Source organism: Colossoma macropomum, unplaced genomic scaffold (assembly GCF_904425465.1).
Source record: "Colossoma macropomum unplaced genomic scaffold, Colossoma_macropomum, whole genome shotgun sequence".
Classification (NCBI taxonomy): Eukaryota; Metazoa; Chordata; class Actinopteri; order Characiformes; family Serrasalmidae; genus Colossoma; species Colossoma macropomum.
This window is the reverse complement of record NW_023494806.1, coordinates 24,518,247-24,544,082: the sequence shown is the minus strand read 5'-3', so window position 1 is coordinate 24,544,082 and position 25,836 is coordinate 24,518,247. Positions and strand designations below refer to the sequence as shown.

The 25,836-nt window shown below is 38.6% G+C and overlaps 1 protein-coding gene across 1 annotated transcript in view; it reads right to left on the bottom strand.

Annotated features, from left to right (window-relative positions):
* The window catches only part of fras1 (Fraser extracellular matrix complex subunit 1), a 206,622-nt gene that overhangs the window by 80,832 nt on the left and 99,954 nt on the right, over window positions 1-25,836 (bottom strand). Inside the window, 5 exon segments of the mRNA XM_036598414.1 lie at window positions 7,556-7,619; window positions 7,621-7,700; window positions 10,538-10,678; window positions 20,290-20,457; window positions 25,351-25,491. Of these exon segments, the coding sequence (XP_036454307.1) occupies window positions 7,556-7,619; window positions 7,621-7,700; window positions 10,538-10,678; window positions 20,290-20,457; window positions 25,351-25,491 (594 nt within the window).

The window sequence follows — 25,836 nt, the reverse complement described above, 5'->3', positions numbered from 1 at the left end:
TGTGATTGCAGTAATCTGCTGAAGTGCACTATAACACAGCCAAATCAACACTGATGAGGAGAATCTGGAATGAGCTGCCGAATAAATGTGTGTTTGTATGTGTCTGAGAGAGTGTGAAAGAGAGGTACACACAACACACACACACTCCTCATCCACACACACACACACCAGAGCTCAAATTTGAGTAAGTGAGTAAACTCTAAGTAAGTTTGTGTGTGTGTGTGTGTTATATGTGCGTGTCTGTGTCGTACTGTGCCAAAGACTCCAAGAGTAGAGACCACCTTTCATTAAATTAATTTCCAAAAACAGCTATTAAGTACAAGTTATTCTTATATATATATATATTTTCAGTGCCGGGAAAAAAAAACAGGTATTTAAAAGAAAATTACACAGACGCCTCAACAACTAAATATATAATTTATCAGCACCTACTGTGTCCACTCTTTCCCTTTATTACAGCTTCCATGCTTTTCAAGAGACTTGCTTTCAGTTTTCCAATGAAATCCACAAGGATGTTTTTCTACACCTCCAAAGTTCAGTCTTAGAAGTATGATTTGCATTTTTGTTGCATTTTTACAATCCAAGTAATCCCAAACACATTCATAATCATAAACACAGTTTTCATTTTTTCCCCTTTTTCATTCATTTTTCTTTGACTTTCTCCTTCCTTATGCAAGTGGATTATCTTGTATCTAATCCCCTTCTGAAAAAGAAAATTTAATAACTTACAACTTACGTACATAATGGCTATTTTGACAGTACTGTATGTAGATGTAGAAATGTGTGTGAGCGGTGTATCAGTGTGTGTATCAGTGTGTGACAGCCCTAGAGGCAGTAAATGATCCGTGTCTTCTTTATCATGCACATGAGCACAGACGGAGGCAGCATACCGTTAGCCAGGTGTGCTCAGGACTGAGGGCCAAAAATAACAAACTGCTCACTGAAAGCTCAAAGAACCCCCCCTCCGACCCCCAGACCCCTGTCCCACTCACTGCCTCATGCTGCACACTGTTGCCACAGCACAACTGTGGTCCACTCAGCATGCCAATACATCTAATCAAATTTATGTATCGTTGCAACTTATAAAAATCAATGCAAAATATAACTGCACTAGAATAGAGTACAGTTATGTTCCCTAAATAAAGATACTGAATACATACCCTTCAGTTTGTACACTCTCACAAAACAATGTCTAAAACTGTCACTGGAGCATCCCCTCTTGTCACTGGGGTGGTACCCTCAAGGGTACATCTCAGTGACTTTAGTCACGGAACATAATTGTACCATAATCCATTGAAATTATATTTCCTAATTTGTATTGACTCCTCACACCCTGTCTCATCTCCAGGCTTTTTATTTTATTGTTCTGTTTTAAAACATTTGGTTATGAAAAAGTATAAATACGTACTTTTCCACTGGGAAAAACTTATTTAAGGTACACAGCTGGAACTTAGAACCACCATTGAACCTTGGAGGGCATATTTACATTGTTTTACGTTGAACAAAAAATGTACATGTATAGTACCTTTATTTTTGACAGTGTAGCGTTTGGCTCAAATAATGCCAAAAATGTGTTTTTCAGGTTGTTATTGCTTCTACACATGCACATAACTTCAAAACAGGGGAAGCTTTTCCCGCTTACACCTTTACCAACATGACTGGTGGCTCTTTTTGTTGAAGGGCGGGACTTTCTGTAATACAGACGCTATGTTGAGCATTACAGGCTATATTGAGCTTTACAGGCTATATTGAACAGTCCTCATATGTTGTAGTAACCTGAGCTGATAGTGCTAAGCTGACATTATGTTTAGCAAATATGTCTGAAAATATTCAAAGAAGATGACTACAAACATTCAAACTGTATATTATTTAAAACAAATAGATTATAGGCTATGAAAGACAACAGCAATAAACAATAAAAGCCCTTCAAGTTAAGCATGTGATAATAGGAATTTAAGCATCAGAGACTGGAGGTAAAGCTACAGCAATCGGAAGTAGATCTGCATCAACACTGTAACTGTGGAAATCAAAGTCACTAAGCAACATCTCCAACATAATCGTGGAGTAGAGTCTTTGCTGAGTTGATGACATCTTCATTAAAATGGACAAAATCAAGTAAATTAACACCCTTGCCCAATGTGTTACTGTCTTTCCTTCCCTCTTTACTTCCCTAATGCATGTCACTGCTTAAAGTTATATATAGGATATGCAACATATCATACACAGAATTATAAGGCAACCTTGCAGAGAACTCCTTACTGATTGAATGTAACTTTGTGGGCTCTACTTCAATTTCAGGACATAAGCAACATGAGAGCTATAACTGTTCACAAATTGTAACCGTACACACATGTAAACTATGTTAACACAATAATAAAGCACAGCTGTGAGATAACTTTGGTTATGCATCATTTGAAAATACAGGCCTCTTAATAACAAGCTTTCCATCCTCCATAATCTGAATCAGGTGTAGAACAAACACTAAGCTCTGTAGCGCATCAGGCCTGGGCTCTGAGAACAGACTAACCTTAATCTTAAAGATCATTCAGCCAGCACAGGATAGAAGGTCAAGGTGAAAAGTGCAGGCCTTCTGAAAAAGTTTACCATGCGTAAATCCATCCAACCACATCCTTTTAGATATAAAGGCCCCGTTCCGGTTTGTTTACCTTAATTTCAGTCTGCTAAGGTCACCTTGCAGCGAGATGGTTTAATTAGCTTCCTCACAGTCAGGAGAGACTTACTGCCAGATAGTACACACAACGTCCATTGTTCTTGAGCCAGATGGCAACGTCAGAATTTTACTGTATTATTTTTTTATTGTTTTTCTTAATGATTCTATTTCAGCACCGAAATGCCAGACTCTGGGGAGAACTGGACCACCAAGAACAGTTTATGTGCATTTTCTGGGCTATACAATACAACAATATTGTTGCACATGCTGGGAGAAAATATATTTTGCTGTTTTGTTGATTTTCTAGGTGAAAACAAGTTAACACATCCTCTACAGGGAACAAACTTGAATGTGGTACTTTTCATGCAAGCCGTAGTGCACAATTTCTACGTATGGCGTCTAATATGAGTTTAACATATTGGAAAGAAAAATGGAAAATGTGCTGTAACTTTTGCATGATATGCTCCCAATGTATTGTGTTCAGCAAATAAACAGTAAATGTGTATTAAAATGTGTGGAAGTCTCAGCAGAGGATGTGCACTAACCTAGAAAATCAACAAAGCTGTATATCCATTCAAATACATCCTAGTGTATAAGTCCTAGTGCTCATGCTAAATGTGGTCAATTATGTAATTTATTTGTTCTGTGTAAAAAGTCATGTGCAGAGTGTGTATGGTCCAAAAGCGTCTTTGGCTTCAGAGGCTCAGGTGACATCTCATAACAGTGACACTGACATAGTAGCATGTGTGGTGCAGGTACGATCATATCACAAACAGCGCTGCTGCTGGAGTATTTTACACGTCACTGTCACTGCTAGGGTGAGAGTGATCCACCACCCTAACAAATCCAGCCATGGGTTCAGATATTTTCCAACACCAATCTCATTATAAAAACTCCCAAGTTTTTTTTTTTATAATTAACTAAAGTCTTTAATATCTTATAAACTATTAGTTTTATATAATATGAACTTCTGAATATTTATCCAGGTCTGTGATGAGTTGCCTGTTTGCCAGGCATTTTTGGACATAATCAGCAGCACTGCTAATCATAAGCCTACACTGCTAATGTTTATAAGCCTACATCATTAATACAAATCATAAACAGTACAAAATGAAACCATCAGTCATGGCCAGCCTAATGGCATGTTGCTTTATTGAGCAACAGCATCTAAGACTACTACATCTAACTAGGCTAATTTAGCAAGAGCTTTGTAGCTGATGCTGAACTTTCAGCCTTAAAGGTCACCATACACCATACATAAAGGTGCCTTGTTACCCTGTTGTAGCAAAGTTTACAGACTCCATTATTTGTTCTTATTTATTAGAATTAACTGAATATTTGTTCATTTGTTATAAAAAAGGAGATCTGATGGTGTAACTGTCTAAGCGTAGGCTCTATCTTTGAGAACTGCAAGTTCAATCCCCAAATCTGTGGCTGGGAGTCCAAAACAGCATAAACCGGCCTCAATCTGGGACCCACAATGACAATGTCCACTAGCGCTAAGAACAGCTTTAATCCAAACAACAACAGCAGAGATTGAGAGAACATGCTGACGGGGGTGATCTCGAGCTGAAAAATCTGCTCCCGTATGGAAAAGTGTGATCTAGCCTGCAGCAGCGAGTTACAGTGGCCTTTGGTGCAGCAGCTTGTGTAACAGGCTATCTCAGGGTAGGATTGGGAGATGGGAACATGTGATTATATAGGACAGATGAAATGCGCCTCCCAGAGAGGGCCCACCAGGCATCTTTTATTAATGGAACTCGACCGAGGAGAGGACGTGTCGCCTGTGAAATAGCTCCTGTTTTCTTCTCCTCTCTCTCTTTTTCTGTGCCGCAATCAAATCCAGTATATTTTGATCAATTTGTTTACATCGTAATCATCCTCTCAAGTCTTGCTGGCTTCGCAGCTGCGGATGATGTGGAGCTTTTCTGAGGAGCCGAGATGTAATTTCTGATTATGCATTTAACGGAAACCACTGGGGGAATGTTCCTATTAAAGAAGCGAAACGGCAGCGCATCATGCTCATTACAGATATTGTTAGTTTCTTAGCCAAACTTTTGGTGGGAATGAGATAAATGCACCTTTTTAAAGCTAAAATGAACCCAAACACATTTTTTTCAGAGCAGCAGACTATTTTCTTGATATTTCAATGGTGTCCAGAGGACACATGAATTTGTGGATAATATTGTCTGATGTTGACGACAAAGCATACTTAAGTACATCAACCAGAATACATAGAGATCACTAAAAGTACATTTTTATTTCATTTATTTTAGGGAAATAGTCAAAAAGGTTTCCTTTATAGTATACTTTGAAAGTAACACAAGTCCCAGGGAACATGGAGTAAAATATTAAAAATGTTTGTATGATACAAAACTTGAGTGTTATATTAAACATCCAGCAAAACTGAATGAAAAATTTAGGATATAAAAAAGGTAAAACACAGCTTAAAAGCTGCTGGTCAGACCTATCTGAGAACCGTGTGGGTGTGGCTAAGGAACAGCTTGATTGACAGCTGTTCACAGCATTCACAGCCTGCTCTGCCACTTATACAGAACTGAAACCATTATCCAGCTCTTATGTGACAGTAAATGGACGAAAAAAGTCACAGACGAACAGATGTGCAGACAGACGGATGAAGCCTAAAGCGATCCTGATTTCAAGATTGCAACTCTCACACACAAACACATTTTCTAAGGCGCTTATCCTCATGGGTCATGAGGGGGTACTGGAGCTTATCACTAGATGGAAGGAAGGAAACTCCATCATAGGAAGAATTGCAACTTTTATTGTTACAACAAAATATTCATAATAAAATGTTCTGAACATTATAGTAATTTGAGCGAAGTATAGAATCGTGTGTGCTAATTTCAGAGTGAAGTTCAGAGTCTGTGGTAGCTGCACTGTTTAAGTGAATGCCATATTTCAGTGAGCTGAAAACTGCTGGCCGCTTTGGGGTCACTGAAACACACTCAGGTTGCAGTGCAAAGACTATGCAGGCGTGAGTCCCCAAGCAGTCTGATGCTGTTTTTTAAGCTTAAAAAGAATCATCTAATGTGATATCAAGTTTTTATTAACCTTTATCAATCTCCCGCTCTGCGTGATGTTAAATCTCACCGTGAGACTGTGGGTGTGACACAATCAGTTACTGCGCCACATATAAAAAATCTGATTGGTCACCACTCAGCTCATTTGTATAAAGTTTGCCCAGAATGAGAGAGCAGAATGATGATGTGGATCAGTGGTCTGATGTGTCAGTTAGATGCATATATGGCACGTTCCGTTGTTTATAAAATAAAACCTCCCTCTATGGAGCAACACGTGAATAAAGAGTATATAAGAATTTACATTTAAACCATATTCCACGTGTTGTGTCTTAAAAATTACTTAGTTACCTTCACTGCAACATAAGTTATTCCAATTTAGAACAGAAAAGCACTTCAACATTACCCAAATGTACTTTAAGTATATATAAGTTGTTTTTAATTTTTCCTAATAATTGTATAAAAAGTCTATAATTCATTTAGTTTTTATAAAAGTACATTTAAATACGTTTTATTTATTTAATGTATTTAAGTGCATCTAATGAAATTTAAATAAAATTAAGATGAAGCTGCAGTATAACTCAGTAAGTTGCACTGAAGTGTATCAGTACATCCAGTAGTACTTTTATAATACATTCCAAGTGTAATATCAGTTGTGTCTACAAATAACATATGTAAATCATTCAAAAGAACAGATAAATGCATTTAAAATGTATGTAATTGTAGCTTAATTACACTTTAAATAGAGTAAGCTGTCAAAAGTTGTTCCAAAATGATACAATCAGTATGCATTAAAGTTTGTTTTAAAATATGAACACTTTTTGTCAGCCAATTTGAACAGTTATCAGAATTTTTAGCCTCTTAAAATCTTTACTGGCCACAAAATTTTCATTCATCAGGCCCTAATTTTAGTTCATATTTTTCAGAGCTGCTCTCTATTGTTCTTGATTCTTGGCATACGTTCAGACCTGCAGACCTTCATGCTCCATTTTCTATCTGATGGTCTATCACAATTTACCTGCGTGTCTGCTGAGGCATTCCAAAACAAAACTTTACACTCATCTGTGCATGATAAGACCTGCATCCTGAGACACAACAAGCCCTTATGTGATCAGTGAAAAGGTGTAACATCAACCGTATCACGAGATTACCTGATAAAGACCACAACGATAGAAGGAACAACTGGACAACAACGAACAAAAAGAACATTATCAGCATTCTAAATATGTTCTCACAGTTCTGTTCTTTTGGTATAGACTTTAGCATTCAGGTTCACTGTCTCCCCAAACACTCAGCGTCTCTCCTCTGAGAACACAATCCTCCCTCGGAGGCTAACTGAGACAATTACACACAGATGCCACAGGCTGACGCTTAAGAATGTGTTTTAAAAGTGTTTAGGCAACATTGTTGGGGAGGTAAAATGAGACAAGATAAGATGAACTTCATTGGTTCCCCAAAGGAGAATGCAGTTGTTCAAGAAAGGACGCACTTCTGCATCTTTTAATGCACAATTAATTTGCTGAAATTAACATATTGGAAAAATAAAACATAAAATGTGGCCTGTGCAAAAGTTACAGCACATTTTATATTTTATGTTTTTTTGTCCAATATGGTAAACAAATAAATAAAAATTATGCAGTGAAATTTGGAGAAAATATTTAGGTGTGTTCTCTGCCGAGGAGATGTTCTTTTTTTACTTATGTAAAAATTTATGAAATATGCAATTTGACCAGAGGTGTTCAAACTAGTGGCGTTTGCATAAGACTGTAAACATGACTGGTAAAGTATAAAAGTAAAGTGCATTTGCTAACAGTGACAGGTAGCTGACAGGTCTACTCACCATTACAGTAGCCTACAGCATTCAGGTAATGGCCCTCTGGGCAGCTGGTCCGGCAGTAACCCGTTGTGGAGGCTAGCGTGAGGGGGGCAGGCGGTGCAGTCTGCTTGAGAGGGACCAGAACATTCCTTGCAGGAAGGATGGCAAGCTAAAAAGATAAATCAAAAGACTTCACATACAGATCCTCGAGACAATATCAACAACAATTTAGACTGAATAGATCTTTGGTACATGCAGGCAATCTGCTACACCTGCTATTCCAAGATTATAAACAGAGGAAGTATCAAAGGGAGGGCTAATACATAAAGCCAGTAGAAGTCAAAACTGCTGCGGTGTACTTGATATGGGTAACTATTTGATTTTCTTTTTTTCAGCACAGAAATGCCAGACCTTGGTACGGATCAGATGGTGAGATCAGTTCATGGCTCTGCATTTTAATATGGAATTTGTCTTTGAATAATCTGAGCTCACTGAAACTGTTCACTTATATTTTTAGTGTAAGATCAAATTAATAATCACCACAGACATTTGTTCATCACCTTTTTTCTCATCTTTTCCAAGGCTGTCCACTTTGTTAGAAACAACAACCTTGTACTTGCACCCTACTGACTATTTTATGAACTCCGCCAAATTTATAGACCATCTATAGTGTACAAAGTGTACAATTACACACATCCATATATGTATCCCATTCATTGTCAGCCACCCTCTACCTCATTCATCATTACTCAAGTTCTGACCACAGCACTGCTGTTGACCTTCTATTATTTGGGTGGTGGAACATTCTGAGCACAGCACTGACACTGACATGGTACTGTGATGCTGGTGCGAGTGTATCAGACACAGCTGTGTTACTGGAGTTTGTGTCACTGTCAGGTTGAGAGTGAACCAACACCCAAAAATATCTAGCCAAGAGCAGCTCTGTGGTCAGAAACTGATTATTGATGAAGGACTAGAGGATGACTGACACAATTGGTGTATCAAAGAATGCTGCTGCACTCAGCACTTTAACTTAAGACTCACATTTTAAGGTTTACAGGTATGACTCTGTGTGTATGTCTGTGTATGAATGAGTGATGGTAGGAATGCTTGTTTTATTTTAATTTATTTTATGTTATTTTATTTTATTTTTATTTTATTTTATTTACTACATGTAAATGTTTGTCAGATACTGTGCACTGTAAGCTCCTGTAACCAAAACAAAATTCCTTGTATGTGTGATTCTGATTCTGATTCTTAATGAGCCACAGCTTCTAAATGTACACCAAAAAGGAGGAGATACAAGAGAAGAGCTTCTAATAGAGGGGCTATGAAGCATTTTGCAATGAAAATCCTCACATCTTGTTATGTTAGCATGCATTTATGTTAAGAATGCTTTTTACTTCTGCCATAATTGACTGTTTCTGGAGATATAAGGTTTTGTTATGACAGTGTATGACATCATGATATCGTAATGCAAAAATGTGATGATGCACTGTGGAGAAATGGGCTTTCTATTCTTTTTGGCATTGCATGCAGTTGCACTGCTGAGCACCACAGTTCGCAAACAACCAGCGCGAATCAGCTATCCATACAAGTATGTTCATTTGTAAGCTGTACAGCAACATGAATACATTCATCATTTGTCATCAAAATATCATGAGAAGATGTATCAAGTATCGATTCATTGGCACTGTTACACCCTTGTATGTTATACACTACAGCCCATTACTAAGTGGACAATGAGCCAATTTTTTGCATTTTTTGTTGTTCTTTGTACCCTAAACTAGTACACTGAATTTAAAATGAACAATGATTATGATGTTAAAGAGAGGAAGGCCAGCTTTAATTTAAAGGCACATACAGTACTGTGGAAAAATATTAGGTGTCCAAGAACTTCATAGTTTGAAATAGCTATTTGACTGGGCAGTAAGCATTTATTAGCTCAGAAAAACACTAATCAGTGCTTAACCATTTCCAAACCTCTCCTCACTGCATCCCAGTATTATTTGTAGTTATCATCCAATACGTGATTAGACTCAATGAATGAAGAAGCCAGGAAACTTATGTTCTTCTAGAACAGAATAGAATAAACTACTTCAAAACAAGAATGCCTTTTTCCGTTTTACTGCATTCATGTTTATGTGTATCCATTCTACTGTTAAATTGTGTTTTACTGGTGAAAACACGCTTACTGTTGAGACAAATGATATTAAACAACTGACTACATCTATAGTGGGTGATCCACAGTCCTTTTCATACATGGTTCCTGGATTGTACGAGCACTAAAATCTATCCAAATCTTATAATAAAGCATATTGTGTTCCTTCTGTCTGTGTCTCTGAATTTTGCAGAAGCCTTCCGTTTCTGATGAGAACTAATGTCAGGTGCCAAATGACTAATTCGAAACATAACTCAACAGGCGGCTGCAGGATCTTCTTGGGTCGACCAGCTGAATCGAGGTTAGCATGCTCAATTAGCCCGCACAAATGAGCCAGACATTAAAGTCATTTAGCATGCAGGCTTCCGCTAAACACGTTTAATGGTTTATCCTCCAAAAAAAGAGGAGTCCAACAGGGAATTATACTGCGATTAACTCTAAGTATGTCGGCTTCCTCTCGGGTTGGAGCTCATCTTAAAACACCTGCAGCGCTAAACTGAACAGACTCTTAAAAGTGCTTTAAATTACCGAACCAAAACTGGCTTCACATCAAGAATTACAAAGTATTTCTGGCTTGTGCTGCTGAAAAACTTACTCACTACTGAATCTTATCTACAATTTGCACACTCCAGCTCATACAGTGCCTTTAAGCCTGACAATGCCTTCTTAGTTATACTGATTCACCTAAATTTCTTTCTCTAGCTCCTTAGTATGGTCTAATCTCATAACTCCGGAAAATACAGTGGATACTTATAAAGTGCTTTTATAGGCCTTTTTACACTTGATGAAGGAGCACTGGACTGAACTGCTTGGTCAAAAGGACAGAAGGTACTGTAGGTTCTCACCTTGGCACGTACGGTCCTGGACATGGAAACCGTGGGGACATCGGTCAAGGCACTGTCCATGATGGAGGACGCTGGTTTGGAGACAGGAAGTGCAGTTGTGGGCATTTCCTGCCGTGCAACGTGCACATGAAGCATGGCACTCTGAAAAAGACAGAAAGAGAGGAAACAATTCAGCAAATGAAGGAAAAATGAGATCCTTTAGGTGTTGCCTCAATTAACGACACTCATTAAAGCTAAAATATGTACACACAATGCATGGAAGGACATTTTTTAACATCAGTTCAGACCCCTTTCCCGAGTTGATGAATCTGATGATTGCGAATGCATTGAAAGCATCTTCATAGAGAACTTTCAAGAATTGAGCGAATAATCTACTATTGTCATCATATCTTTAGTAGTATAAATTTCGTTTGCAATTGACACCGAAAAATTGAGCCAGGCCTCCTTTTTGAGTGCTCGCATGTGACATTAATATGTAAAAACATATGACATAGTCTGAAAAACTCTGTTTCAGGCTTTACGGGGTGACTCACAGCAGCACATGCACAAAATAATTTAGCATTTTTTTTCCTGACTCAGTTCTGCTACTTCTAATTCTTACATAGTTCACCATTAAACTCTAAAGGTGCACTACTACTGCAGTTTCTCACCTTCATAACTACAGAACATACACATTAATACCTTTTTTTACATATACTTTTCATAGCAGTAAATAAGCCTGCAGTTCAAATGGTCACAATTTTGGAATCTGCCACATTGAGGTAAATGTCATTGAATTTTATTTGTATAGCCTTTTTTACAACTGATGTTATGGAGACAATGACAGAAAAAACTGCCGAAAAGCTTGAGGCAGAAACACTGAGAGGAGCTTCTGTGCACCCTACTGTTACTTTAACTCTTCCATCATTCCAATATTAAAACCAGCAAGCTACAGCTGTGTCCTCCCAACGAAAGCTGCCCCAAAAGAGTCACTGACATTATATTCCCCTTCAAAGAGACTGAGTTTAAATGTAAAGTTATCCACTTACGTAAGAAAATGTATATATATATATATATATGTGTGTGTGTGTATGAAAAATCCACAGGTGTTTCTGTCCATCCCTCCAACGTCAACTCAACACTATGGGTGTGAAAGGATTTGCAGCTGCCAAAAAAGAAGAAAATTTGCACTACATCATCAAAACTAGACGTCTAAGATAAAGAGTAAGGTTTTATGGATTGATGATTTACATTTGTAATCAGATTAATTTGGATCAGGACAAGCAGAAAATGCAACCAACTTCTAAGACTAAACTTTGGAGGTGTGGAAAACATCCCAGCAGATTTCTTTGAAAAACTGAAAGTTTCACCTAAGAATGGAAGCTGTGATAAAGGCAAAGAGTGGACACACTACTGAAAAAAATGTATATTATAATCAGTCATTGAGGTTTCTGTGAAATTTTTCATTAAATATATGTGGTCTGATTTTTTCTGATGCTGAAAAATGAATAACTTGTACATAATGGTCGTTTTGACTGGAAATTAAATAAATAGAGGGTGGTCTCTGACTTTTGCCCAGTACTGTAGATATATGTGAAAATATTACAGGTAAAGAACCTGCTGTAAACTGCGATAACAGTGGTCTTCTACGTTTTTTTGTATGTCGCACTGTGTGAGATAAATACAAATAAAGTCTTTGCCAAATTCAGTGGCAAACTGTGTGACATCAATCATGTCTATGTGCACAGCAAATCAGATTATACTGATTCTCTGTCTAGGATGCTAGAAAAGGGTCATATTTTGCATCAGTGCCAAAAACCAAGGTCTTGAAAACAAAAACTAGCCCTCTACAAAACAGCTCCACTTGCATTTCACCATTGCCATTTCCTATCAAGCCACATGTGGAGCATGCCCACCTTAGTCATTCTAAGACCACCAATTTTAACTCACAATCGAAGAGTTCTTTCACAATTAGTTATTTTTGTCTGCAGCAACATTACCAGGGCAAAGCTTATAGGGTGTAAAAATGCCTTCAGCCAGGAATGAAAAAAGTACACCAACTACAAGCAAACACATACCTTGCATGGGGAAAGAGCCTTTTTCACATTTTTCCACAGTGTTGGAAGCATATAATTGTCTACAATGTCTTTGTTTGCTGTAGCATTAACATTACCCTTCACTGGAACTAAGAGGCCTAGCCCAAAACCTGAAGAACATCACCAGACCATTATCCCTCCTCCCCCAAACTTTACTGGAACTACGCATTCAGGTAGGTAGTGTTCTCCTGGCAACCGCCAAACCCAGATTCATCCATCAGACTGTCAGATAGTGAAATGTGATTCATCACTCCAGAGAACATGTTTCCACTGCTTCAGAGTCCAGTGGCAGTGTTCTTTACACCACTCTAGCTGACGCTTGGCATTGCACAGTGATGAATGATGGTGCTTCCAGAGGCAGTCTGGATCTCTGTATTGAGTGATGCAACACAACATAAGCAATCTTAATGTGCTCCACACTTTCAACACTTGTTGGCCCCACTCTGTGAGTTTGCGTATTCTGCTGTTTTGTGGCTGAGTTGTTTTTGCTCCCAGAGGCTTTCATTTCACAATAATAGCACTTACAGGTGACCGGGGCAGATCTAGCAGAGCACAAATTTCACAAACTGACTTATGGCAAAGGTGGCATCCTATAATAGTTTAAAGTCACTGAGATCTTCAGCCCAACCTATTCTACTGCCAGTGTTTGTCTAAGGAGATTACAAGGCCATGTGCTTGATTTTATATACCTGTCAGCAATGAGCGTGGCTGAAAAACTTCAATAATTAGTCAATAAGTCAATAATTAGAAGTGATGTCCACATACTTTTGACCATATACTGTGTCAATCATTTACAGATGTTATAGGATAAAGCACAATTAGCCATTCCATAGACCTCTACTAGCAAAGCCTATAGTGTAAATCAATATCAATTAGGTTTTCTAGTACCCTAAAGAACCAGCAAACTAGCTTAAAATCAGTATGCTTGCCCTTGAAACATGATGAATGCTCAAGAACTATTTCTGGCTCTTTTAAGAAAAGAGATTGTAAATGACAAGGCATTCAATATTTCCTGCACAGAGGCCAGCTGCACTTCTCTGCTTTAACTGTGCTGTCAGTCAGAGAGCTGAGCTGAATGGAGGGGGGTCAGTCTGGCAGGAATATGAAGCTCTGACATGTCTGGCAAGCCAACTAAATAAAAGATGCTCGCCATGGAGAAAAACACACAAGTACACAGACGGACGGTGAAAACACGTTACACCTAGTCATGAATGTACTAGTGTTCAAAAGTTTGGAATCCCCTGTCACATTAATGATTGCTGTTATTTCATTCAGTAACTTCAACTGTAACCACTCAAAAATAATTTTTAATAATAGCTAGACAAAAGAATGTATCCTAAGATGTTTTATTTAATAAACTGCATGTTATACCACTTCATGGTTGAGCTGTTTCTGCTCTTAGATGCTTTGATTTCACAATAATAGCACTTACAGGTGACTGGGGCAGATGTAGCAGGGCACAAATTTCAGTGGGATATTATGACAGCTCATCAGTGTGATCCATTCTACTGCTTGTATTTGTCTATGGATTTTGCATGGCTATGTGCTATATACCTGTTGTGCCTGAAACATCTAAACTTAATAATTAGAAGTGGTGTCCACATACCTTTGGCCATTTCGTGTATTTCCGAGTGAATTACTGTACAAGGGTCTCTGAACTAGCTGTGCATTTCACTCGATGACAGGTGAGGGTGGGTGAAACATGATATTATTAGTTAATATTATTTTTCTCCACCTGCTGGTGCATGGTGATGTCATCAAAAAATCTTGATGGGAAAAAAGATTCTTTTTTGTCTTTCACATAGTGTGATATGATGAATTTAGCATAATTTGGCCAGGGAGATGAACTAACGAGGTAAAAAAATGGCAATTTAGATTTTAGGATGTCTCTAAATGCTGCTATTCCAGCAGTGTCACTAAATGGAAATGGTTTAGCTCTTTCTAAAAAGCACATTTTGTGCAAAGAATATTTCAATTCTCCAAATGTTAATGGTTTTCTTATCATCACAGAGACATTTGGCTATCAAAAGAAGAGCCAAACAAAGTACCCCCTCCTCCCAGCCTGCAACAGACAGCATCACCCGTTTGTTTTTGGTTTATTTTCCTATTTTAGCAGCTCACGCTGTCAGGCAGCAGAAAGCAGCTATCTATAGCTGTAATTGAGTTTATCCCCCCCAAGAAGAACAGCATATTAAACACAGACTGCTGTCAATCTGTATTCTCCCCATTCAGCCAGCAGGGAAGCAGGTGAAGCAATTTCAAACACAATTCACATATCTGATGAATCGCTCCGCTGGGCCTCACCTATTGATCTTTGTACTTTTCAATGACATTTGGGCCTGTGAAATATGATTTGAAAGGAAGCCAAGACTGAAATGAAAGAGGTATATCAGTCAAGAGGTGCTGATTCACAATGGCAGGCACAGGCCTTTCATACGGCCCTTAGCAGATTTATTAGGACGTGCAATAGCTTAGGAGCCCAAAGGGAGACACAGATGGGAAGAATTTTGAAACTGTAAAAATTGAACAGCTTCACATCCTTTATGAGCAACGATCATAATGGTAAAGGATGATCTGGAAGATCGTACGGAAAATAGCGATTAGTGAAAAAGGACATTATTTATGCCGAATATTTGCAGCCTGTAATCCTATCATATGTAAATGGCCCCAAAATAAATGTTTTCAAATACATCAGAGCTACAAAGGAACCTGTTAACCCTGTTAACCTGTTGTTTGTTTTTCATGATTTCCCTGTTAATTTTCTACTTCTTTTATTGCTGTTACTTTTTATTTTTAATTATTCTTTTTACTGTTATTTTATGCATTATTATCACTATTATTTGTATTAACACTGGGGGTTGCTAAGCAGAAAAGGATTTATTATTATTGCTGTAATTGTTTGCACCTTAATTTTCACAGCCTTTTACTTGTCATTCTGCCCATTAGGGCAGGTACACAGTGAGCTAAGCAGTAGGGCTGCTGGATTTGAGAAATTTTGGAGTCGACTCTGACTCCAATTCAAGATGATGGGAATTGATTTTAGTTGATTTCAAGAATCGATTTCACACAATAATCTCAATTGATTAAACAAAACAGAGAATGACAGTTAAAGGAGCACAATACTAATTATATTTCACTCTAACAAGGGAATGTGGCGTGGTAATGCTAGTTAAATTAACCTAGCTGACTAACAGGGACTGGCTAAGATGTATTCTCCTCTCCTTTAAGTAGGCAAATGTTTTGGCACTGGCAATGTTGTTATAACCTTAACCCCCATGTGTTACACACAAGGCCTGCAGGCCAGGACACGATCCTATCCAGCCCGCAAAAGTATTTTAATTTTCTACTAATTTTAACCAGTTTCACAATGCACTGCACTACATCCCCAGCATGCACTGCAACATAATGTGCGCTCCAACTCTCCTACCCCAACAACAATCTATAAGACAATAGTCACACCACAATTCTGCACAATTCCACACCGGTTGTATCATTGCATTGATTCTTTTTCAGATCGACCCCCAGCCCTACTAAACAGTAAACATGCTAATCTGGTCGCAGCCAAAGAACTTATACATGCAGTTCATGCATTCAGTAAACCATAAACTAAGGGTGGGGAACTCTGAGTTGGATTCCTGCACACTTTGATGATTTTTATGCTCAAGCACACCTGATTCAACCCATCAGCTAATTACCAGGTTTAGTTGGTGTGCGAGAGCAGGGAAATCCCCAAACTGTGCTTGACCCCAGCCCTCAGTTACTTACCCCCACCCTAAACCATCAATCTAACAACAACTATATGTTAGTAGTGCTAGAACAGTAGTACAGCTTGTTGTACTTCCAGCACTAGCTTGGCTAGCAGGCTAGCAGCTCAACACACCACAGCATGGTCACTCAACTTCGCTCAATCATATTTGAGTCTTTATCTTCTAAACTTGTACAACTGGAGCTTCAATTAGTGCTATAATATAAATCACATGAAGCTTTTGTTACAATCAGTGATACCTGTGATTTCTGAGAGTTAACTACTCAGTCACAGGTATGTGAAACGCACACACACACAGAGGTCCTCGGACAGGTTGTTGAGCTGGAAGAGGAGAGGGATTTACACACTGGAATTTCCTCTGCCTGATATCTGATCTGTCAACACACACACAGACACACACACACGACACAGACAGTAGCCTTGAGGAAGCTCAACATTTGTCTGAGCATGCAAGCGGAACACAATGGACGCTATTGATGTCAGAAGGACATATCATCATCCTTCTGGACGCTGACAGTGGAGCCATTGATAAAAGCCCAAACCCCAAAGCCGAATTTCCACAACCTACAATATTACAGTCAACCACGCGCACTGGAGGGTGACAAAGCCTCTACATCAAACATATTGGATAAATCCATCAGCATGGATCTATTTCTGGATATCCTAGTCATCTGCGCCGCCCGTCAAAATTTGGTGATACTTCGCCTCTTTTGAGTTTGATTTTCATTGCTAATTTTCAAAATGCCTGCCAAGGGCTGATTAACATAAATCAGCTGTTTGCTAATGCTTTGCTTTTCCAGCTAAATTCTAGCCAGCAAAAATGAACAGCTTCCTGCACTGGACATTAGGATGCAAAATAAACCTTTTAAAGCAAGAGATATAAAACAGTCGACTGTGACTGGTTGTTTAGCATGTCAAACAACCTCTTCCTGACAAGGTAGGCTGTTTTTGGCTATGTTTTGCGGTGAAAAGCACCAGGTTCTCTGCTGATAGGTGCCTGGTTTGTGAGATTATGGTCCAGGAGACCTACCACCCTGGAGAGTTCGGATCTAACACACCTGTCTTTAACTTTCAGATGCCAGTGAAGGCCTTCATCCTCTAGATCAATTGTGTTAGATTAGGCTTGGAGCTAGACTGTGGAGGGTGGTAGATACCCAGGACCATGTAACAATATTAAATGATCTGTAAGATTTTAATCCAATAACCATCCAATTCTGTTTGTTTATTTGTAATTAAATGTTCACATTATGCGAAGGGCAGCTAGCATGGCATAAATGGCATTATGAGGTACAACTGATGAGCCTGAACTTATGATAACGACGATTTACACATGATACATTTTTCCTCAAATAAACCTGGTTAGTTTTCAACATGTTATTGCAAACTGACAAAGACAACAATCTATTTTTTTTGAGAAAGGCTAACTGAAGAAAGCTGTGTATCATCACACCCTGAAATGCATCAGTCATTCAGCACAACAATTATAAAAATTCAGGCAAACAATTTTCACCATGTCTTTCAGCACATGGAATTCATACTGTCTCATTCTAATATTTATCTTGGCAGTACTGTTCTTATCACTTAAGTCATTATTTGGTGAGTGAGCATAAATTCCAGACCCTGTGTGTGTATTAGACTGTGTGTGTATGTGTTTGTGTGTGTGTATGTGTGTGTGAGAGAGAAAGAAAGTCATTCATCTTAATGTAGGAGGGGAACACAGATAGAGTTGTTCCTCCTAATCATTTTAGTTGTGAAAAGACACCGTGGCCTAAGTGATCCTTTCATAAATCATCTGTGAAGCTCTTTTCGCTGATAGAGCTACTGCAGCACGCTCCATTTCAGCTTCATCCACATATTAGAAAAAGAAAAGGCAGCTCTAATGAAAGAACAATGTCTGGACATTGCTGCAGAGCAGTATGGCTGGTCAGGGAAGACCCTTTTGCCACAGTAGGTTCAGAGGGCATGGGCATTTTGTTTAAAATTCTTCTTCAAATTTTTAAGGCATTATTTGAAAAATATTTGACAAGCCACCCCCACTCAGGTAACTTCTTTATTTTTTACAGTGGCAAAGTAGTATAATAATAACTAGGGCTGGGTTACTCAAAAGCATCTCAGCACAAAGATGATTCTTGAGTGGTAGAGCGAGAATCACACTGAACACTCTCTCTACCAGTTAAGATCATCGTAGTACTAAGACATTTTTGGGAAACTAGGCCTAGAGCAGTAACAATCTGATGTATAGATAGTACTCGCAAAACCTGGAAAAGGCATCCGGTAGCCATATTGCTGACATTCAGGCATCATAATGTGTATGAGCAGTCAAAGCTGGCTATGGCTTCCAAATCAAGATATCAAAAAAAAAGTCAGTTTGATCTGAGGTGTTCAGATCTTTAAGTTCTTCGAAATCTTTATGTCCCATTATTACCTGCAAAACCATATTTAGACATTGATAAATAACACACATCGCATGAGCTAAATGCATACAAGTCACCAGAGTCGTATAACTATTTAGTCTGTGGAAGAATCAGCAGGATTCTGTCTTTTGTACCAAAAGCTACACCATCAAACGTCATCGTGATCACAAAAGCGAGTAATAGCTGACGTTACATATTTGTGTTTGAAATACTGTGATTTACTCTGTATATTGAGGGAGGTCCACAATGAGGACAGATTACCTCACCTCCAAAAACACAATACCTCAAAATCAAATACAGGGGTTAAAGCACACTTCTTGTAAAGTGTATCAACTCATAGCTAGCACGCTAGCTCACTGCTTGAGCGTTAGCTTGTGGCTAGTGTGCTTGCTCAGAGCTAGTGTGTTAGCTTGTGGCTAGCATGCTTGCTCAGAGCTAGTGTGTTAGCTAACGGGTTAGCTCGCTGCCTTTGTGTTAGCTAGTGTGTTAACTGGTGGTTAGCATACTAGCATAGTAGAGGACAACAATGGCATGTCCACTACCACGCACACATCATTCTCTGTCAGTCAATGAAAACAGAAGAAAACAGTTAAAGACTCAGTGCTATGGTTAATAAGCTGAGATGATATTTCCTGCCCCCATGCCGTTAAATTTTGTGACATTATAAAGCAACTTTTATTTAGAGAACACAGCCGTATGCAAAAGTCTGAACACTCAAATTCAATTTTCGCATGTTTTTGTATGTTTTGTTGATTAAAGAGAAAATAAGTTAACACATCCTCTATAAAGACTCCTAAGTGCAATGTTACAATGTACAGCATTGTTGCGCAGCTAATTTTATCATCCAAAAGCCTAATTTAGGCTACTATTTGATTTTTTTTAGACCTTCCTGACTACCTAAAAATACGGACTCATTCCAATTTCAGAGTCTAATGAGCAGATCTAATAGAGGGCTTAGGCTGGTGGTTAAATTAGCAGGGATTTTACCTCAATACGAGAGGCGACTTACAGAGATTTAACACCTCGCTGCTCGAAGTAATAACCTTCCTTCAAGCAGTGATACTAATCAAAACTTAATTACTTTTCTCACATCGGAGTTTCTACATTGATCTCAAAGTCGAGTCTAGACTTAAGCAGATCTGGGAATAATTGAACAGGCCGATAGGTGTGTGAGGCGTACATTACAGCAGCGGTAAGTTTTAACTGTATGATAGAGGATAATCCTGAAAGATTTATGAGCAGCGCAAAATTTGGACAAATCAGAATTATTCTTCATTTATTTAATACTGCTGGTTCATATCATTTGGAAAAAACAAAAGCACCTTGCTAATTCTGGGAGAGATAAATCTTGCAATTTCAACTAAAACTTCTAACTAACCATCAACACCCACTGAGTCTTTTGCATTATGCTGATTGGTGTCTTTTGCCTTTTCACTCAATATTAATAACATCAGCATGCATTTAGGAGCGGCAGGAAATTAGGGCCTGTGAACTTGCCTCTGCAGATGAGTTCAGTGTCCAGATAGTGCTGTGGCAGACAGGTGGACACACATGCGCCGTGAGAGACGTATGAGTGCTGGGGCTGCAGCACCTCCTCTGGTTTTACACACCGCACACAGTCCGACGACTCAGGGCCCACACACGCACGACAGGATACATGGCAGCCTGGAGATGGAAAAAGAGAGAGATGTATTTTTGAAATGCACAAAAGCACTGCAATTTGTACTTGATGCTTTTGATACATTAAAAATATGTTGTAGCTGAGATTTTAAAAATATATTTCCTCACAAATGGTCTCACCACCTGTGTGCATCACTGTGGTCCGTTAGCATAGCTGCTGGCACCACAGACATATTTGCCCCCTTGCACTATTAGCCCCATAGACTCATTAGCACCATAGCCAGTTTAACCCTACTGATTTGATTATTACTCCTTTGTCGTACATTGTGTTAGGGAGCTGTGTGCTGGCAGCAAAGCTTTGATCTTCCACGTTAAGCTCTCACCTACTGCTTCACAATCTGATCTATTTCACAACCATCAGACCCTATTCAGCTGAGTAAGGGCTTTACTACTTTGAGTGGAGGTTTGTGAACTACTGACACAAAAAAACATACATTACTGTGCATTTTTCAGCAACAGGAAAAAAAAACAGATAACATATTTAAGAAAAAATTACACAGGCGCCCCAACAACCATATATAATATCATTTTTTTGAGTATTTATTGTGTCTATTTTCCATTCTTTTCAGCAGACTTGCAGGAATATTCTTTCACAAATATGAAGTTCAGTGTTAGAAGTTGGTTGTATTCACATAATCCAAGTAATCCCAATTACTAATTTAGACTCAAAAAGAATACTCCAGCCACAAAGAAATGGAACGTCTGACATTTTTTGCACACAAAGCTGGCCACAACTATCGAGATTTCATCAGCTGCCTTCTACATGCATTTCTTTGCATACATTGCTCTTTTAATCATTCAGATGGGAAACAAAGTTTTGTTTTTCTAGCTAAATTCTAGTCAGCAATAGCTTCTTTGTGATAAAGCATGCAGTTCTTGGCCATGTTATGTAGTGTAAAGTACCAGACTCTCTTCCTATAAACACAAGTCTGGCTTGCGAGACTAATAAAACTTTACTTCACATCTCAGATGACCCGTTTCAGTGTTCTAGTGCATTTCCTTGTCTCAGTACAGGCTTTTTGACAATACACAACCTTTCAGACCCATAGTATTGAGTCATTTTCTCATGGTGGAAGGCCAGACAGAAACACCACTGTACCTTTGAGCTTTAAAGCAAGACTGAAGTTTTAAGTACTGTTTATTTGATGGTGATAGTTTGGGTGGTCCACCATGTCCCATTTTTCCCCCACATCTTTTAATAACTCTAACTCCAGTTTTGGAAACTACTGTTTTTCCCCACTTATTTTCCATTGCTCATGCAACTCAATTATCTTATATTATGTATTTTATTGATTGTACAATGGAAATTGGTCATTATTCTGCCAAACTATGGCCAGTCTCGGAGCAGCATAGCATCGGCAGCAGAGCGTCACCAGGGGCAGAGGGGAGTTAAGTGCCTTGGCCAAGGGCATAACCAGGTATACCCAATCAGTCCTGTGATTTGAACCCACAACCTTCTGATTACTGGGTCACCTCTCCTACCATTAGGCCGCCAGCCACCTCACTAGAAGCCTCTGTTATCTCTAATCTCCTCAGAAATAGCCTCTGAATGTACTGTACTTAATGAATGGTGGTTGACTGTACTGTATATTCTGTATGTACTGTACATTGAAAAAACTGTATTTTATTTTGCCACTTCTTAGCTGCAGTTTTTTGTAGTTGACTTTGAAGAATTTACCTTTGGGCATTTTGTATTTCACATCAAAATACTTTTGACATCCCTGCTCTTGCACGCTGACAATAAATTGTGTTTCGCTGTTTTGGTAGATGAGTTTGACACCTGAGTTTCTGTGTGTCAGTTTTAAAGCTACTCGCTTCAGTTCAAACATTCTTGATCTCTCCATGTCTCTTTTTTTTGCTGTCTCTCCATTATTTTAACTAACACATACACACACACACACACTCCCCCTCGTGCTCATTAACACACTCTCCGCTCTGGCTCAGCATGGTGCTCAGTACACACATGCCCACATGTTCACTGATCAATGATTCAGAGCCCAGTAAGTTTTACTCACTGCATCGGTTACATTTCAGTTAATTTCATCTAACATTTCATCATTTGCAACTCGAGACACACACATGCCTGCTCACACACAACTGGTCAAACACGCACACTCACATTCTGCACCTATACATATAGAATCAGTGGTAATCAAAAGCTACAACACATAGCTCTGTGTCTTTGGCTCTCAGCAGGACTAATGGTATGTGGTATTTGAATTCAGTTCACACAGACACTACTGCAAGGCCCTTCTGGCTAATGGAGAGAGAAAGGGTGCGGAAGCTAAAATTCTGCATCAGGTAAGGGCTAGCCCCCCGCTGTTAAACCAGCACTGACTCAGCATGCGGGCCTGACTTTGAGTCTGTAGCTGGATGCTGTGCGTGTGCGTTTATGACTGCATTCTAAGCTACACTCAGGTTTCATCTCTGCTGGTATCATTTATAAGGTAGCCTCTTTCAAAAGACAAGCCTGTAGTAGCCTGACTGATGAAACATTTAAACTCAGAGAGACTCTCAGAATACTCAGCAAGCTTTCAAACTTTAGTAGGCAGGTTCGTACTAATGTGGCTGTGGTGGATGCAATTAGCTTTAATTTACTATCATTATTACAATACAAGTTTCTGCGATGAACATATCAGTAAGAGCTCCAATGACAGAACAGTTCAAATCACGTTACACGAGTAACGTAATAAACTGGCAGAAATGTTGACTCCTAAAATTTAGCCACTCTTCTACCAAGCCAGTTGTACACATGCCAAGCTCCAAAACTGTTCTATCCTTAAATAAGTAACACTTGCAATGTGCTACTATTGGCATCCACAGCATGTGTATGTGTGAATTGGAAATGGCTACTGTCACAACAAACCTGCATTACCACAAACATCAGTTTTTTAATCACACACACACACACACATATATATATATACACCATTCAGCCATAACATTAAAACCACCTCGTTTCTACACTCACTGTCTATTTTATCAGGTCCACTTACAGTATAAGTACACTTTGTACTTCTACAATTACAGACTGTAGTCCATCTGATGGGCTGAAAATAGTCCACCAACCAAAAATATCCAGCCAACAGTGTCCTGTGAGCACTGATGAAGGACAAGAGGATGACCAACACAAACTGCGCAGCAACAGATGAGCTACTGTCTCTGACTTTACATCTATAAGGTGGACCAACAAGCAAGGAGTGTCTATATATAAATATATATATTTATATATATATATGACATCATATATATGATTTTAAATGTTGTATATCATTTTAAAATCAGTACTCATAGCTCTGTTCTATTACTGTTAAACTTTATCACCTGTCTGTAGAGCACTTCCAGCTGCCCTGGTATGAAAAGTGCTCTATCAAGTTGTTAAGTAACTCAAATAAACTTACTTACGTGGCTTCTGACACTGTAAGACACACTGTTATCTATAAAATTGGACAGAAGTATGTTGCAAAGCTAAAACAGTAATAGAGCCATCATGAAGTCTAAATCTTGCCTGTACTTTTGTCTGTTTTTACAGATCACAGTAAGAAACCCATCAGAACCAGTCAGAAACTAAACAAATAGGTGTATTTGAGATTACTTAACAACTCAATGCAGTTTGAACCAATTGTGTGATGATTCAGACATGCACCATGCTAACCGATTTATAAGCATACATTTATTTTACTTGTTAGCTACACTAGCAACTGTCAGACAACAAACGTGTCTGGCTGATCTACTTCATTTGGAGTAAGGAGAAAATGCTGCAAATTAGATTTTTTGCTGATCTATCGCTTTAAGCAGTGAGAACAAGGATGAATTTTAGAGAGGGCACCTACAATAGAGGTGGTTTGCTCTCAAGAATCTCAATCAGCTTGGGCAGAGCAAGGCTTGAGCAACCTCAGGGTTCTGAGATTAATCATAAAGTAGCAGTGAGAGCGATGTGTCAGAAGCACCTTAATTCTCTGTTCAGATATCTGGCATCTTTAAGAAGCTAAAATGAGCTAAATGTGCTTATATGAGATAATCAAAATGAGTTTAATACTCTATATGATCCTTTGATAACTTATAATAATGAATTACGTAACCTGGCTTGCACATAATACTGTGATTTCTTTGAAGTGCTTTTCAGTTGGAAGACGTGGTATAATATGTAAATCTCCAAATACAGTCAGACTGTTTCTGTAGTGCATCTCCAAGCACAAGTTAAACTGCCCTCACTCTTCTTCACTACACTTTTCTTGCATTTTATTTTCCCACTTATACAGTCGAATGCAAAACTTTGAATACCCCTGTGTGAGGTACAAGCTTACATGTTGCATTTTACTGCAAATTTTAGTGCACAATTTCTATTAATTTGCTGATTTTATCATACTGAAAAAAATGTGCTATAACTTTTGCACAGGCCACATTTTATGTGTTTTTCTGGCCAATATGTCAAACATAACACATAAACAGTAACTGTACATTAACATGTGCAAAAAAAATTTCCTGTAGATGATGTATTAACTTATTTTTAATTAGAAAATCAGCAAAACCTAATTTGACCACAATATTAACATTAAGGTTTTATGCACCAAAAACAGTCCTAATTCATTTTAACATGAACACTTCTTAAATTTATACACAGATGCATATATAGACATATAGATGTAAATATCTCTGTTTTGATTGGCTGACTTCTTCATTAATGAAATGACATCACAACCATGATGAGTTCAAAATAGGACGTTTTGGATGTTTTGAAACTTTAACAATGTTTACATGTAGGATCAAACTATTTTATTTAAAAAAAGCAAGGGAAATTAAGTTTTCCCACGATATGGACCCTTTAAATCTCACTGTGCCAATGAAGCCAACAATGCCAACAAACTCAGTTCTTACTGTAGCAGTGTCCGTCCCGGGCGAACAGACCCTCCCCACAGGACTCCACACACTGGCCCCGATGTAGAGGGAGAGAGCTGGGGCAGGAGGTGCAGTGGGCCGCAGAGGGTCCGGAGCAGGAGGCACAAGAGCTGTGGCACACTAGGTGAGGAACCGAAAACAGGACATAGTCAAGGGCTACGTGCAAGAGGTTAGAGAACCATTTAGCAGACACTTGACATAAACACAGTATAAAGTGACTGGAGTCAGGTTTTCATTGCAAATAAAAGTCCTAAGTCATAAAGGGATTCTGCAGTCATATAATAATGTTAAACTGAGAACTGAATGTGGCTTAAGGAACGTAATAAACTTACTTTATACACTCATATCCAGTTTATTAGAAACTCTGCACTTCCACTCACTGGCTCTTTATATACAGTACTGTGCAAATGTCCTGTGCAGCTAAACATATTGTTTAAAACCATCTCAGCAGTGAGTGTATTTTTG